We start from the raw sequence: 17,282 nt of genomic DNA on the forward strand, positions 1-17,282 counted from the left end.
TTTGTGGTTTCTGAAGCCCATTGTGAATAGGTTGTTTTTCAGAAAGTGTAGCCTTGTTGAAGAAAAGTATAGTGGAAATTTGATTAAACAAAAGAGTGCTGGAACAGAGACATAGCAGACACAGCATTCTTGGAAGGGCTTTATAGTCTAGCTGCAGTTTTCAAACAAATGCCCACCAACAGTCAGCATTTGGACAGCAGACTAAGCAGGCATTCAGGTCACCTAAATACGGTGAGATGTATTATATTTCTGTTTGAATTAGAGTAATTTTTTTAAAGTTGCTTTTGCCCATTTGCACCTTAAAGACCAACTATCACTCTAGAAACCCTTTCTCTCACCTAAGAGGAGCTGGTAGATGGTTTACTGCCAGGCATGTGCAGAGTGCTCACCCCTCAGCATTTGGCAACCGCCCAGGGAATGCTAGTGCTCAGGCCCCTCAGGGCTTTCCTTGTGGAGGAGGGAGAGAAACACCAGCCGAATTCCCAGGGGCAGGTTCAGAAAAGGAGGCAAGGATGAAAAGGGGGCACAGGCTTCCGGGTGAAACCCTCCCTGGGTTGCATTTGCCTGAGCTGACGTCCCAGCCCCCTTGGGCAGACTTACTCCTGGAGGGGGGTCAGCAGGGCCAGCCCAAGACATTTGGTCCCCTGAGACAAGTCCCAAAACTGTGACCCCCAGGGAAGAATGGAGATTGTTGGGGGATCAAGATGGCGAAGAAAGGCGAGAAGAGACCAGTGGCACCTCCTCTTTGCCCCGAGGCTGCTGTGGAGGCAGATTTGGAGTGGGGAAGAAGTGGAAGTGAGGAAGAACCAGCTCCCAAGCAGAGGCGGATTCAGGGCAGCCCCTCCTGAGCCTGGAGGGGCCAGAGGGGAGCAGAAGGATGAAGGAATGAAAGGAGCAGCATGGAGGGCGAGAGGGGGCAGCCTCCCCCAGAGGCTAGACATGCTAATGCGCTTATCTCTCCTCCTGGGTGGGTCCCCCCTGCGGGGTGGGGTGGGGGGGGTCATTGTGTTAACAGGGAGCGAAGAGGGGACGGGGGGGGCAGGGGAGGGAGAGGAGCGGGGAGACCAAGGAGAAGGAGGAGAAGTTATCTGGTAGCCGCTTGCCAGGCGCCACCACAGGACACGGCTACCTTCCCTCAGGCATATACAGTGGTACCTCTAGTTCACAGGCAACCGTCCTATAAAGCTTGATTAAAGGCAGTAGAGCAAAAAACGGGGGGGGGGGGAATAAGGGCAAGAAACTGAAATAAAGTGTTCAATATAGCCCCCCACAAAGTTTTTGATAGATGTATGTGCCTTAGCCTGCAACATAGGCATTTATAAGTTAAACTTATATGTCTTTAAAGCTTTGGAGAGCCACTTAACACACTCATGCTAGGAAAATCAATTAAACCTTATATCCCCATCCCAAACTTTTGTTTTTTAAAAAATGTAAGACTCATTAATGGAAACCAAACTTATTAATATGTGTCTCAGGAATATTCAGCCATTAGTAGACCTGACCTTTTATCTCTAGAACCACATGTACCGCACAACTGACTTTTTTCTATGGGAAAATTAAGCTTGCACACAGGAAAGTGAATGTTTCAGTAAATGGAATGTTAAAAGAAGACTCCAGACAAGCTATTAAAAGAACAAACTTTATTCAAAACATCCAAGTCATACATTAAAAGGCATTACAAGAGGGAGCTTGGAAAATATGTACAGGGTAGCAAGGAAGGAGTTGGGATGCTAATCTGGAATCTGACTTAAAGAGAAAAACTGAGAGTCCGAAGCACTTCCACCAACGTTCTGCATTTGTCCAGGATTTGTAGCTGAATAATTCCCCGTTGCAGACCAGGGAGTGTAACTGCTTGATGCCATGAAGAAGTTCCCAGCTGATGGTGGAGGCTGCCTCACCACCTCCGCACCGTAATATGGAACTGGGCAGTTGCTCGCCTGGGAAGTCTCACAAAACCCAGTTCCACAAAAAGCAGCTTCCTGGTAAGAAGCAGGGTTCAATTCCAGGGAGCTCTGCTGTTGCAGGGCAGAGAGATCCTCTCCTGGTTGCGTGTTGTTCAGAGGAGGCTGCCACAACCCTGCTCCTCCATAGCTTTCAGCATAATCAAAGTTCTGTGGCTGGTAATTTTGTTGCGTGTGAATATTTTGGCTGCTTCCTGGACTGCTTCTCGGGCTGCTGTCCAGGCTGCTTCTTGGACGGGTTCTCTCGCTCCGGCTATAAGGAGCTGCAGCCTGGTTCCCGATCCTTATCCTGGAACCGATCCTCTTTGGTGTTCTGGCCCTTCTGTTTTGAAACCAGATCTGAACAGAAGAAAGGAGAGAACCAAATGCCCATTATTTCAAAACAGGTAGGTCATAATTTCACTTTCAGGTACAACAACCAAACAAAGATTAGTGTATGACAGTGGGAGAACCTACGTTAACTTGTTTTGTGTTGTGCGAAAGGCATATAGACATTATGTTCTGTGAATATAGAAGACATTGTTACCATGAATATGTCTTTTTGATCCAACAGAGAGAATTACATTTAATAAATTATGCTTATTCCTCTGGGGTTTCTCTTTAGTTCTCTGCAGCAGTTTTCTACTATCTTCAGCTCCACATTCATATATCCCATGTACATAATCTCCAGTTACTGTTAATTATAAAGCTTTTACATCCACGATACACCCTCCCCCCCCAAAAAAAAAACACCAAGAAAGAGGAACTTAGCTCTTGAACAAGGCGCCTTTCGCGATAAGCTGAGAGGCACCCGGGTGAACTAAGGCCTTCGACTATGAAAGGATTAATTTGAGCGTTTCAAATTGTCCCAGTATGTGCGGTTTAGGGAAGTCTTGGGAGCCCCCACCATCCCGATTCTTACGTGCACACGATCTTCTTCGACTCCGATGCACCTCGCCAGCGCCTCCCTAGTCCCGTATCCGGGGTACTCGTTCTCTTCAAAGGACTTTTTTAGGAGCTCGACGTGAGATGGGCTGAAAACAGTCCTTTTTCGCCTTTCTCCTCCGACTTTGGGGTGGATTCCTCCTGGGAAAAGACAAAGCGGCAAATCTGAAGGAAGCGCTCGGCTTAAACAGAAGCGACGCTTGCAGATCTTCCTCCCGACATGGAAAGCTCAGGGCATAATAATCATTTTTTTAAAAAGTTTCTCTTACCTTCCTTGTTGGTTGCCATCATGAAAATACTCCCTCGGGTTCGTTCGCTCTGCAGGGGATTCGGTCTGGGCATTTATCTCCGGTGGGCGACCTCACCCTTTCTTCTCAACCAATAGGAGGGAGTCACCCCACCCTTTCTTCTCAACCAATACGAGGTTGCCAAACTGGGTCTAACCCCTCCCTCCGTCGACACCCCTTTGGCAATTGACTCTTCAACTGAATGGAAGAGAATTGAGAGGTGAGGGGGGGGAGAGAGAGATCTTTCGCGCCCCTGCTACACCTTTTCTTTGCCAAGCCACACCCGCATTGTACAAAAATCACACTTGCGAGGTCCAACCAAAGAACACCCCCCCACACACACACACACATTAGCACACACTTCGTATCTTAAACGGGTACTCTCCTTTTTAAAAAGGTTTTGCTGTTGCTCTAAAAAGAACCAAGTGTAAATTATTTCATATCGACAAAGAAGCTTGGAACAACTTAATTCCAATACCCCTCATTCCAGCATCTGCCGTCTAAATAAATTAGTACATTCCCTGGATGGAGGCTCTGGCCAGGAATCGCATCAAATGCGAATTATACTGTATACATAAGAGCGGCGGCAACCGAAGAAAGAAATCTAAGCTATGTAAGCAAGCTATATTTTATTAACATATGATTCAATTTGCACTCATTTTTCGCTGGTTTTGAAGACTTAGGAAACAGCTTACGTTCTTTTAAAAACGGTGCATTGGATATGCAAGGGGACCCGCCATCTTAGAAGAGGAATTCCTTGCACTAAGAATGCCTTTTCCAAGCTGGTACCTGCAAGTAAGGATTCGTATGTTAATCTTTTATAAACCCAAATAAATAAATAAGACGACAGTGCCGTTGTAGTTGGTTTAATTTGCTTTAATTCAATCTGGACAGCTAGCCCATTTAAAGAGGTTCCCCGGTTGCGGAATGCTCTCTCTAGTGAGCTGCCCCGTCTTCATCATTATTGCGTTTCCTTAGGAATTTGAAAATATTCCTGTTTGTTCAGGCATTTGGTGGCTGCAGAATAATGTTCCTGACAACCCCGAGATCAGTGGGCAGAAGAATAGTTGAAAAAACAAACCAACAAACCTCCTATAATTACTTTTAGGATTCTTCCTAACTGAAATTGCTTTTAGGTGTTTGCAACTGTTATTTTTTTAATGTTCGACATGTTTTTGCTTTGTTTTTGTTTCTAAAGTGTGTACTTTTTCTGTTTGCCGATCTGGGCTCCGAAGGGCGGCGTATAAATTCCGTAAATAAAAACCATAAGAACATAGCAACCCGGAACATTGAATAGGTTTTATTTGTAGGAGGACGAAAAAAGGAAAACAACCAAGCAAAGTTGAATACATAGTTGCATTTCACCCTATTACTAGTTCATTTGTACATTATGTCCCTTTCTCCTCCAAGATTCAAAGATCACAATGTTTCACCACATTAATTGTAATTTGACAAATTTCAAAGCAGAATGTACCCCAAAGTAACTTCGTAATATGAACAGTAGCCATGCCAATTTGAGATTAGCGCTGTGATGGTGGTTTTTTTAATGAACATTTAAACTTCATGTCTGCTGAAACACACGGAGCAGGAGGTCACGTTTCTGCTCGGAAATACACGTGTTGAATTAACAGCGCAAACCGTGTTTTGACACGCCAAAGGCTCCCAAATTTATTGTGGCCGATGCTTTCCTGAACGACGGTCTACTCTCTCCGAAAAAGTTTCCCAGTTGCTGAGGAAGAGGGCAGGGAGCAGGGGAGATGTGTGTCTCAGAGGTTTTTGGTCCTCTAGAGCACCACTGCACCCCCAGTCCCCGGTTTGGTAACCCTCTTGGGAAGACCATCTCTTTGTCCCATTTTGAGATACGAAACGAATATTGAGGATGACGTGACTTGGAAATCAGCTTTATTGCGAGCTTTTTATTCATTTATTGTGGGAGCCTCACAGGACGGTCAAGTGAGATAGAAGGAGGATTCTCAAAAATGGAAGATTAATGTCCCTAGCCAAGGCCAAATTGTCTGGAAATATTTACTATCAAGTATAAATGGTCTGGAATCCACTTCACATACCATCATAAACAGACATACTTGGATTCCAAGGTTGATGAATCCAAAATAAAAGGCTACTTCACAGCTAATACATGCCGCAATCCCTAGATTTTAATGTTACAGGCGCTTCAGGTTATAGACTCCGCTAATGCGAATAAAGTTTTATCTATCTATCAGTCTTGTGAACTGTCCTGAGATACTGTGATGAAGGGTGGAATCTAAATCAAGCAAGCAAGCAAGCAAACAGAAAGTTATATAGCAGACAAATAAGTATTATACTTTTAACTCTATAAAAATCACACAACAGTAACCCAAGTGGTACAGTTTGCAGCTTTTCACGAGCACACCAAAATACACAATATTGGGAATGCTGTTAACAGAGCAACCTTAACCATGCCTACTCAGAAGTAGGTCCTAAGTCCCAAGTAAGTAAGGCTGGCACAGCATCCTAAATCTCCCTTCCAAAATACGAGAATTTTAAAGCAAATTAGTTTGGACACATTTCTCTATTCTGGAACGAATAAGAACCCCCTTATATTCTTGATAGATGTTCACCCGCTATGATGAAGAATATGTTGAGATAGATTGCAACGTATTGTATCCCAAAGGATACAAGTAAATGTTTTCCAGGAAATTCTGCTAGTCCCTACTGTAAGTACCTTACAGGAATACAAGTTTATATCAATTGCCTTCTTCAGAAATACACTGAGCTTCTAAGCGATGATGATGGCAGAAATTAGAGACATTTCACTGTGTCTCTCCCACCCCCAATGTGAGCCTCTTTTGTTCAGGGATAATCTTTCCTGAGACAGTACTGATATGTTTGCTGAGGTTTCCACTCTTTCTGTAACGCCCCCAACCGTCACGGAAGCTTTTTTTTCAGCCGTAAAAAATGTAGTTCTTACTCGAAAAAGTTTCCTTGCCGATTCTGAGTCAGCATACCTATGATTAGGGTTTATAGATACACCTAGGGAGGGTCCCTTGTGTTAATTATCTTATGCAAAAATAACAAAGAATGTACCAACAGGGAACCATTCTTGATTAACAAACTGCCAGGGACTGGGAACATGCATTGTATGAGCTGGAAGGTTGCAGAACGTTTTCAGTTCCTTTGAGGATCGGAGGCAACTATCCTTCCCCGGGTGCAGGGTGGAGCGGCAGGCTATTTGGATGCCGCAAGTCCCTGAAAGGCAGAGGAAGATGCCACGTGAAAGTTGTGGGGATAGAAAGACAGAAAGAGAAATAGTGGAAGTGAACAAGAAAGGAAGCACCAGCAACGTGTGAAACAAGCCTAGGAAACGGAAAGCTCGCTTTCCCTCAGAGTGCAACCCCGTTAGGACCACAAGTGAACAGCACAAGCAACGCTGACGCCAAACCCTAATAAATTAAGCATAATAGAAACATCGCCACCCACCCCCACCCCAACCCCCACCCCCACCCCCACCCCCACTCGTATCCCCACCCTCCACCCCTTTTTTCTCCCCCTAATGTCTCAACAAATGAAACGGATTTGTAAAAATGGTACATGTAAAAAGTACGAGAGACATTACACATACTTCTGTAAAACAAGAAAATCTTTAATAAAAGAAGAAGAATAAAGAAAGAGAATGCAACCCCGTTGCAGTTACAAGCGACAGTGCCTTGAGACTGTGTAGATTCAGGATTTGGTTGCAGCGTCTGTCCGGGGCTGAATACTCTGAGAATCTAACATCACCCGCTTGGGCTTGAAAGACCTACTGACTTCTTGGCAAGAGGAGTTTGCCTCCCCTTTATTTGCAATGGTGTTACTCACATTCTTCCCTTAAAGCTTTTGCACCGCCTAACCTTAACGAAAACCTCTAAGCGGCTTACGAAGGCATGAACATGATCGATAAAAGTCAAAGTGAAAAGCATGCAAAATGCAATTACACTTAAGCTAAAACCACCGATTATAAGGCATAGTAACTTTCTGCAGGTAAAGGTAAAGGAAAGGAAACAAAGTTAATAGCAGCCGCCGAAAAGGCGCCTGCTTCATCTCAAAAGGCAGGGGGTTTCAGAGTGTACTTGTTGCATCTAGGCTTCTTGGGCAAAGCCTTTCAACATGCCTAAGTTTGGCGCATCTCTGTCTTTACAATTAAAGCCTCATTATAATATTTTTTTAAAAAATAAACCACAATTCTGTCTGGTTCTCTCGCTCCCCAACCCATCCTCTAAATTCCCTTCTCTTCAACTGTGCACACTAATCTCCAAGCCTATGGGGCTATTTCCCAGTTTTGCTAAGGGGTGATGCCAAGGGAAGGGTGCGCTCCAGCCCATCTAGATTGGTCAAGCAGCGCTTGAAAAGTGAACTTGAAACTCGCTCCTCCCCAAAAGCCGCCTCCCCATTGGAGCGCTTCTCTCCAAGGAAAACGCGCCGGCCAATTGGCAGCCAGGAGGGGCTATAAAGGCGCCGAACTCCAGAAACCTGGAGCGGGCCTGGAGGAGCAAGGGGACTTTGCAAGCGAAAAGCAGCTTTGTTGGAAGAGACCGAGGCAGCGCTTTTGCAAGATGAAAACTACCAACAGCCAAGGTAAGAAGAGAGGATAGTTAAAACGATTTTTAGTTCACTTGTCTTTAAAAAAAATGCTCAAATGAATGATATAAATTAAGGGTTATAAATTCAACGGTTTTTATAAATGAAGGGTGTTTTTGTTTCTGGGTCAGGATCAGGGAGTAGGGAAAGCTTTCAAAGACCCATTTGTGGTAGCCGGGGAGGGATTACACAGGGGCTCAAATGTCTTCGTTTGGAAACATTTCGCAAGATTGGTTTGCACATCTTTACTTATAAGCATGAAGCATTTACTGCATTTTACTGCATGAAGCATTTACACACACACTTTCTGATTGTTAAATCCCTTTAACATAAACGGGATTAAATTTCCCAGTAATCGTGGTTAGGATGGGCTACGGAAAACGATGGCAGGCATAGAAATAAGAGCGTAAACTTCTCACTTAAAATTCTTTGGTTTCTTTTCATGCAAGCCTTGTTCAGAGCTACCCGAGGTTTATTTAAAATTAGTGTCCATTGTTAAGGCAAAACCAATTCAGGGAGGAAGATCTGCAAGCGCCGGTTCAGTTTATGCCGAGCGCTTCCTTCAGATTTGCCTCTTTGTCTTTTCCCAGGAGGAAGCTACCCCAAAGTCAGAGGAGAAAGGCGAAAAAGGACTGTTTTTAGCCCATCTCACGTCGAGCTGCTAAAAAAGTCCTTTGAAGAGAACCGGTACCCCGGATACGAGACCCGGGAGGCGCTGGCGAGGTGCATCGGAGTCGAAGAAGATCGTGTGCACGTAAGAATCGGGATGGTGGGGGCTCCCAAGACTTCCCTAAACCGCACATACTGGAACAATTTGAAACGCTCCGAATAATCCTTGCGTAGTCGAAGGCCTTAGTTCACCCGGGTGCCTCTCAGCTCATCGCGAAGGGCGCCTTGTTCAAGAGCTAACTTCCTCTTTCTTGGTGTGTTTTTTTTTGGGGGGGGCGTATCGTGGTTTCTGGGTTTAAATCATTTTTTAAAAATCTTCAGAGACCCAGTTTAGAAATCTAATTTCTGCAATGGATGGGCTTAGTGCTAAAAGTACATTAAATCTGGTTTTATAGGCTGCCTTTGCAGCCTGATCCAGTTAACACTAACTCCCAAGGTAATGTGCAGAGGACTGCAGCCATAAGCAGCTTGCACTAGGGAGACTAAAACGAGTTAAACTGCATTGCTTTTTCTGGCAAAAGTTGAGCAAGTACTTAGTTCTCTCCTACGGAGAAATTGGCATTTACAAATATATATATAAATACACTTCCCTGCCTAGGGAAGCCATCCACTTGGCATTAACAAACGCTTGACAATTTCTTACATGTGAAGCTCACATCCACAGGTTATACTTCAATAAAGCGAGTCTTGTGGAACTGTACACTTGTGCAGCTTTTAAAGGTGGCTTTTTCTGATACTGAAGAACAAAATACAGCCAAATAGCAGTATTTAGTCATTCCAACTTAGGTCTATATTTAACAGTAACTGGAACATTATGAACATGGGATATATGAATGCGGAGCTGAAGATAGTAGAAAAATGCTGCAGAGAACTAAAGAGAAACCCCAGAGGAATAAGCATAATTTATTAAATGTAATTCTCTCTGTTGGATCAAAAAGACATATTCATGATAACAATGTCTTCTTTACTGGTTCTCTCCTTTCTTCTGTTCAGGTCTGGTTTCAAAACAGAAGGGCCAGAACACCAAAGGGGATAGGTTCCAAGATAAGGATCGGGAACCCTGCTACAGCTCCTTATAGCCACAGTGAGAGAACCTGTCCAAGAAGCAGCCTGGACAGCAGCCCAAGAAGCAGTCCAGGAAGCAGCCAAAATATTCATATGGAACAATATTGTCAGCCACACAACTTGCATTATGCTGAAAGCTATAGAGGAGCAGAGTTGTGGCAGCCACCTCTGAACAACACGCAACCGGGAGAGTGTGCCCCGCAACAGCAGAGCTCCCTGGAATTGAACCCTGCTTCTTACCAGCCAGCTGCTTTTTGTGGAACTGGGCTTTATGAGACTTCCCAGGCGAGCAACTGCCCGGTTCCATATTACGGTGCGGAGGTGGTGAGGCAGCCTCCACCATCAGCTGGGAACTTCTTCATGGCATCAAGCACTTATGCTCCCTGGTCTGCAACGGGGAATTATTCAGCTACAAATCCTGGACAAATGCAGAATGTTGATGGAAGTGCTTCGGACTCTCAGTTTTTCTCTTTAAGTCAGGTTTCAGATTAGCATCCCAACTCCTTCCTTGCTACCCTGTACATATTTTCCAAGCTCCCTCTTTGAATGCCTTTTAATGTATGACTTGGATGTTTTGAATAAAGTTTGTTCTTTTAATAGCTTGTCTGGAGTCTTCTTTTAACTTTCCATTTACTGAAACATTCACTTTCCTTTGTGCAAGCATATAGACATGGGCTTAATTTTCCCATAGAAAAAAGTCAGTTGTGCGGTACATGTGGTTCTAGAGATAAAAGGTCAGGACTTCTAATGGCTGAATATTCCTGAGACACATTTTAATGCACCAATGGCTTTCTGTCCCTTTCCTTTTCTTTTTGAGTCTGTGTCTGAGCCCAGAGTTGATGACAATAAATGTGGTGGAAGTTGCTGTATTTTCTTTGTATGCAAAATAATATTTGTAGATTTGTTAATAAGTTTGGTTTCCATTAATGAGTCTTCCATTTTTTTAAAAAAACCAGACTTTTGAGATGGAGATATACGATTTCATTGATTTTTCTACCATGAGTGTGTTAAGTTGCTCTGCAAAGCTTTAAAGACATCTAAGATTAACTGGCATGTGCCTTAGCCTGCAACATGGGCATTTATATCTATTAAAAACTTTGAGGGGGGCTATTGTGATCACTTTATTTCATTTTCTTGCCTTTATTCCCCCCCCCCCAAGGTTTGTGCTCTACTGCCTTCAATGAAGCTTTATAGGAGGGTTGCCTGTGAACTAGATTGTGCCCAATACAGTTTGCCTTCTGTGACGTACAACCTTGTATTAGCCAAGTTTAGTCATAATAAAATAAGTCAGTTAATTTTAGATTCTAAATTGGACCCTCTTAGGACAACTAATTTAGAAGTAGTCCCACTGAACTTACTAATACACAACCAAATCAACAACAGCTGCAACATGCTCCCCGCCTGCCGCCCAGCAAAAACCCTGAAACAACTGAGCCTAAGAGTATAAAGCTATCAAAGCCTAAGACATCTCCAAATGGTTTTTTCAAGGGCTTTTCACAAATAATGCGACATTATTGGCATATCATTATGTTCCCTGTTCATTTGATTATATATTCAGATCTAAATGGTTCTGCTAATGGGTTAGTGGAAAGTGTGAACAGCAGTGGGGATAGAGGACATCTCTGTTGAGTATCTCTACATAATCTGCTTGAGTCTGAATTTACTCCATTCACTGAGATATAGGCTTTAGGCTTGGAATATATAACAAATCCATATCATAAAACCTCACCTGCCCAGTCCACTATATTTCTCAACACTGCACTATGGAATTTAATGGGGCTGGGCGCTAGATTGGGCAGATCAAACTGAATCGAGTGGATTTGTCCTACCCTGCCCTGCCCCTTTAGTCCTACCCTGATATAGGACCAGATCTGGCTTGGGTGTGACCTAGGTTGGGATAGGGCTGATCTGGGTCCACATCTTTGTGTGTGTGTGTGTGTGTGTGTGTGTGTGTGTGTGTGTAAGCACAGCCCTGGAATTACTCAAGATGTGATTATGGCTGCCAACCTAGATGGCTTTCTCAAGAGATTAGACAAATTCATGAATGCTAAGACTATCAGTGGCTACTAATCGTTATGGATATATGCTATCAGAGGCATATCAATTACTGGGAAAGAACAGGGCGAAAGGGTACTCAACTGACCTGTGTCCTGCTTTTGGTATTGCATAGTGATATGGTTGGCTACAGTGTAGAGCAGAATGCTTGGAAAACCTGGCATTCTCCTAAACAGACCTCATATACAGAAAGGTGGTCACATATGCACAAATTAGATGTGATACAAGAGATCTATGAATAAAATAGCTACAAGTAGTTCTTTAGTTGCCAACTGACCAAATATTCTTCCAGATTCATTTGCAGTTAAAGAAATAAAAACAAGCATTTAATGCATGCAATTAAAAAACAAACAAACCATATCCTTGCCTTCAGAAGTTGCACTCAGTCTATACTGATTCTGTATGTCCCTCATCCCTAAAAAAAAAAAAGCTGCTTTCTCTTGGAAATGAAGAGTACTCTATCAGTTGTAAATAAGCTCAATTAAAAGCAAAAATAGGCATGCTGGCCCATTAGAAAACAACAACAACAACAACTCCACAATCCACAGTAGGGTAATGTGTTTATTGAAACCAACAGGAATGCCAAACAAGTATGGCAAGCTCTCCAGAACTCTTCACCAGACAAGGTGTTTCACAAAGCAGGGGGTGAGGGAGATCAGAATTTCTTTCTTAGTTAAGCACAATCAGATGTTGTAATCAGGACCTGCAAGATAAAGACCACGGGCTGAGATGCCATTCATTTGAGGCAGTAGAATCTAGCACAAAAGTTAGTACTCAATTTATAATGACTTTTTCAGATTACAATTTCAATCTGTAAGCAATCATTGTAAAATTGGTGTCTTTTCAATCCTGCAAAACCAACAGAAGAGTCTTGTAGCACCTGAAAGATTAACAAATTTATTATGACAAAACAAATTCCTTCCAGTAGCACCTTAAAGACCAACTAAGTCAGTTCTTGGTATGAGCTTTCGTGTGCATGCACACTTCTTCAGATACACACGAAAGCTCATACCAAGAACTGACTTAGTTGGTCTTTAAGGTGCTACTGGAAGGAATTTGTTTTGTTTTGACTATGGCAGACCAACACGGCTACCTATCTGTAACTAAATTTATTATGGACACACACCATATAATTCACTTCATTGGATGCATAAAGTATTATCCTGAGTTGCAGTGACACAATTGGTGGGGAGCTTGTAAAAAGAGATCAGAGGGAAACTAAATGCTGAATTATACAGTTGAGGATAATGACCTTTTAAACTGCAATGATGCACCAAAAACAGTAGTTGATAACACAGACATCCTTGCACTGGTAAGCCAGTTTTTAGCACATTGAGTGTTGTTTAAAAAAACGTAAACCCAGCACCTATTGTATTGATTCCATCTGCAAATAATAGCACTGGTGGGTTGTAATACAATGGTCTCATGGTTTGAGGTCACTTCTTCATTCAATAATGAACACCTTAAGGTCAGTGACAGAGCATCCTGAGAAGCTGAAATGTTCCCTCATTGGCTTTTCTATACTACCATTTCAGATTTGTGTTCATTCATTCTTTTGCATAGACCAGCTAGAAGGTCATTGCATAGTATCCAGGGGCCTGCTCCCTTTGGTCAAGCAGTAGTACATAAATCCCTGAAGAAACCTCTGTGACAAAAAAGTTGGTTTTGCTGGACACGTTGGATCAACAAGTGTTTCTCTTTTTTCCCCCTGCCTGCAAATTGTTAATGAATGGCAGCCTCTGATTGGCCGTGGTTCCAGGAGGGAGAGTTTAAAAGGAGAGGTTTTGAAGAGACAGTTTGAGAGGGTTGGAATTGTGGTTGGAGAGGGTGGGAGATAGGTAGGGAGACAGGTTAGGAGACAGGCTGAGGTATAAAGAGTGAATGGGAGAAAGAGTTGGCTCTGGAAGAAACAACTTCCACTCTGAGCCTATTGTGAAGGACAGAGTGTGGTGTCCTGTAGGAGGAATAGACCGGAATTTTACTTGGAGGCAGAGGTTGAGCCAGGAGAAGTAGGAGCTGGAAAGGAACAGCCTACTTGGGAACAGACTACTTGGGAAATCTAGTCTGGAAGGGAGAGATAGATTGTAGATCAATCGGTGGGGGAAATTCTGATAGATTCTTCTAAGGAAAAGAAGAAACTCCCAGACCCAGTGAAGGGAGGGAGTGTGGAGAGCCTTGTGGTCAATTACTTAAAGTACCTCAGGAGCAGGATTGTTAAAGCGGGTGGATAACTGAAAGAAAGTATCAAGGAACCAAACCAATAATGCAAAAACAACTGAGGACAAATTTAAAGTGAAATCACACTTTATTTCTGAACTAACCTAAGTTGAATCCATTTGTGTTATATACTATCTTGCCTTAAATAAATCTTTATTGTTTATTTAAAGAAAACGTGTCTGAGACTCCAACTTACTAGTTACCCCTTCACAAAGGTCTTTCACAGGATACTCTGGGGCTAGAATTCTTAAGGGAAAAGGGAAAGAAACCTTCAGGTAAAGGGTTGTTCAGTGAGGTGGGGGCAATTTACCTAAGTGAGAGCCGGCCCAAAGGCATGAGAGGAAAAAGTGTCCTTGTGCCCATTGCAACCTCCTCTTGCACCTTTTGTTGTGCTTTACGACAACCACCATCTGCTTGCAAACACCCCCTTCTTGGGCAACATGGTGAAGAGAGTGGTGAAGGAGCTGTTACAGGAGTTTCTGGAGGATGCAGCCCATCTGTTCCCTTATATCACAGTTTGATGACTGAGGTTTTCAGGGAAGACATTGGTGGTGGTCCCCCATGGTTCAGATGAACAGCTTGTAATTTACAGATTCTAGGCATTCAATATTATGGACCCAGTCCCGACTGAGTTTAGACAGCTCTCCTGGTTTTTGAACTTCAGACACTTGACAAAACCTTTTCTATTTTGTAGGCATTTTAAGATGGCTTCCTGATTCTCTGATTGGTTAGCAACTTGCTGGCCTTGTTAAAATTCTGTGGGTGGCAAGACAAGGAACTCATTTTCAATTCAACCATCATACTTTCCAAAGTGCATAGTCAGATTCTTGCAGCAGTGAAGGTCTTCACGATCAATGCAGAAATGGGATTGTTGTTCATACATATTTCAAAAGCAGATTGTTTTAAAATGCACTGCAAGAATCAGAATGTGGTAGATTTACGGGCAAGGGATATTAGACATAATATACAATTGGCATCATGGGAAAAATTATGGAGGGAAGATTTAAAATTTACAACATACTGTATGTTGAAAGAGAATTCTATGAAAGTGATGTATCGCTGGTACTGAACTCCTACCAAGTTAGCAAAAATGTATAGAACAGCTACAGATATATGTTGGAAGTGTAAAGAGAAAGAAGGCACATTTGACCACACGTGATGGACGTGCAAGAAGACAAAAGGATATTGGGAATTGATTTATAATGAGTGGGAAAAGATGTTTAAAATTACTTTTGTGAAAAAACCTGAAGCTTTCTTACTAAGAATTTTAGATCCAGAAATACCTAAGGATCAGAATAGACAATTTATGTATGCTACAACAACTGCCATTTGCCCAAAGATGGAAAGAGGACAAAGTACTTACAAAAGAAGAATGGTTGATAAAGATGATGGACTATGCCAAAATGGCAAAAATGACTGGGAAATTCAGAGATCAAGGGGACAATAAATTTAATAAAGAATGGGGAAACTTTATAAGTTACTTAAAAGAACACTGCAAACAATTAAAAACATTGGTAGGATTCCAAACAGCTCTTGCAATGTGGTGGGATCTATGGTAAAAACTGAGTTTTAAGAAAATATGGAGAATATTATATGCTGCAGTTGGAAAAGAAGATCTTGGGAAACCATGGAAAGGTGGAGGGAAGTCTTGGGATTCAGAGAATCCTGTGTGTAGAATGACTATGATTTATGTGAGATGATAATTGTTAAAAGCAAAAATGAATAAAAAATAATGTAATAGATTTACAATACATTCTGATTCTTACCATGCTTCTTTTAAAAACAAAACAAAGCAAAACTCCTTACTTCTTTACTGAGTAGAGATAAACAACTAATGGCTGGGAACTCAATCCATGCATTGGGAGTCATTCAAATCTATCATCCATTTGCAAATTCTAAAGCCCACACCTCCATACATTTACTCCATGCACTATGTGAAATCTACTTCCTACACAAAAAATTCTTTGCTTGTGTTACACAGAAAGTGACTTGGAACCAAGCCAGACCTAATTTTGTAAGTTTATCTGTAATAAACTCATTTCTTGTTAATTTTAGAAATGGCAAACACAACATGGGGGGGCAGGTGGTATTTACGGATTCAGATCTGTTTGCGATGCTAAGGAATGGGTTTAAAACACCAAGCCATTTCACCCAAGTTGCCCCCTCAGAGCTAGTATTTACCCAACAGGAAGGGTGGAGGTTGCAGGCACCATGCAGCAAATTTGTTTCCCCCCCCCCCGCCCCATTTTATTTTATTTTTTACTGTATAGAACCTACAATTCTGAATTTAGGGGAGGGGGATTACTTTGTTGCTGTTATTGATAAACATGGGGAAGTCAGAAATCCTTTCTGATCTACTTAAAATCACCTAGAGCTCATGTGAAGAAAATAGAAGCTTGGGAAGCCATTCAGATTGGTGGCGGGAAACAAAACACAAAGGGTTAAAAATCCCCTTTCAAGCTCTTCTGACTCCACCCACCCCCTCAGCTGCAAACATGTGATGCCTTATCACTGATCTCCAGACATTGAGTCTAGATTGATATCAAGCCTTTGTTCTCATTGGTGGGAGGAGTCAAACTGCCACAACTGTGTTGTTAAGGGATAATAATAAAGATTGCTTAAATACTGATTACTCAGTACTGTCAGGAACTGATCGCAAATGCCTTGTGTGATAAAATGTCTGGTTTGTTTTGCACAAAATTGTCAAATGTCATGAATTAAAATAAAGCAAAGGCATTCTAATGAAAAAACAAAAACAAAAAACTGCCAAGAGTCAAAAGGCTTTGTTAGTATTGTGAAGAACACAAAATGTTGTCCCTGAGAAAACTGGAGCAATCTAGTCTCTCAGCACTCTAGAAATGGCAGTGGCAATGGTAATAGAATGTACAGTGGAATGGATATCTATACACATTACGTGAACTCAGAAATCAGGCCCAGTCTTCACAATGTGCTGCATGTTAGAATGTGGTTCCTCTAGGGAAACCACTATGAAGATGCTATATAAAGTAAAGGGTAAAGGGACCATTAGGTCCAGTTGTGACCGACTCTGGGGTTGCGGTGCTCATCTCACTTTATTGGCCGAGGGAGCCGGCATACAGCTTCTGGGTCATGTGGCCAGCATGACTAAGCCGCTTCTGGTGAACCAGAGTAGCGCACGGAAACGCTGTTTACCTTCCCACCAGAGCGGTACCTGTTTATCTACTTGCACTTTGACGTGCTTTTGAACTGCTAGGTTGGCAGGAGCACGGACTGAGCAACGGGAGCTCACCCCATCGTGGGGATTCGAACCCCCGACCTTCTGATCGGCAAGTCCTAGGCTCTGTGGCTTAACCCACAGTGCCACCCGCGTCCCAAGATGCTATATAGATGGCATCATACCCCCTTGAAACTAGCAAAAATGTATAAAGGAGGATCACCGATTTGTTGGAGATGTAAAACAGATGTGGGGTTATTTTACCATATGTGGTCATTGGGGAATTCTGGGATAACATCTATAATGAATTTAAGA

General features: G+C 42.6%; 2 protein-coding genes across 2 annotated transcripts in view; one reads left to right on the forward strand and one right to left on the reverse strand.

Annotated features, from left to right (window-relative positions):
* LOC309341581 (uncharacterized protein) overlaps positions 1 to 17,282 on the reverse strand; it is an 88,804-nt gene that overhangs the window by 67,707 nt on the left and 3,815 nt on the right. The window lies entirely within an intron of this gene.
* Positions 7,355 to 10,099, forward strand: LOC309341843 (uncharacterized protein). The gene is made up of 3 exons (XM_081861690.1): positions 7,355 to 7,765; positions 8,359 to 8,522; positions 9,431 to 10,099. Exons 1-3 carry the CDS (start codon positions 7,744 to 7,746, stop codon positions 9,992 to 9,994), a joined length of 750 nt encoding a protein of 249 aa, XP_081717816.1. The 5' UTR covers positions 7,355 to 7,743; the 3' UTR covers positions 9,995 to 10,099.

Source organism: Podarcis erhardii (assembly GCF_964252035.2).
Source record: "Podarcis erhardii genome assembly, chromosome: 5".
NCBI classification, from domain to species: domain Eukaryota; kingdom Metazoa; phylum Chordata; class Lepidosauria; order Squamata; family Lacertidae; genus Podarcis; species Podarcis erhardii.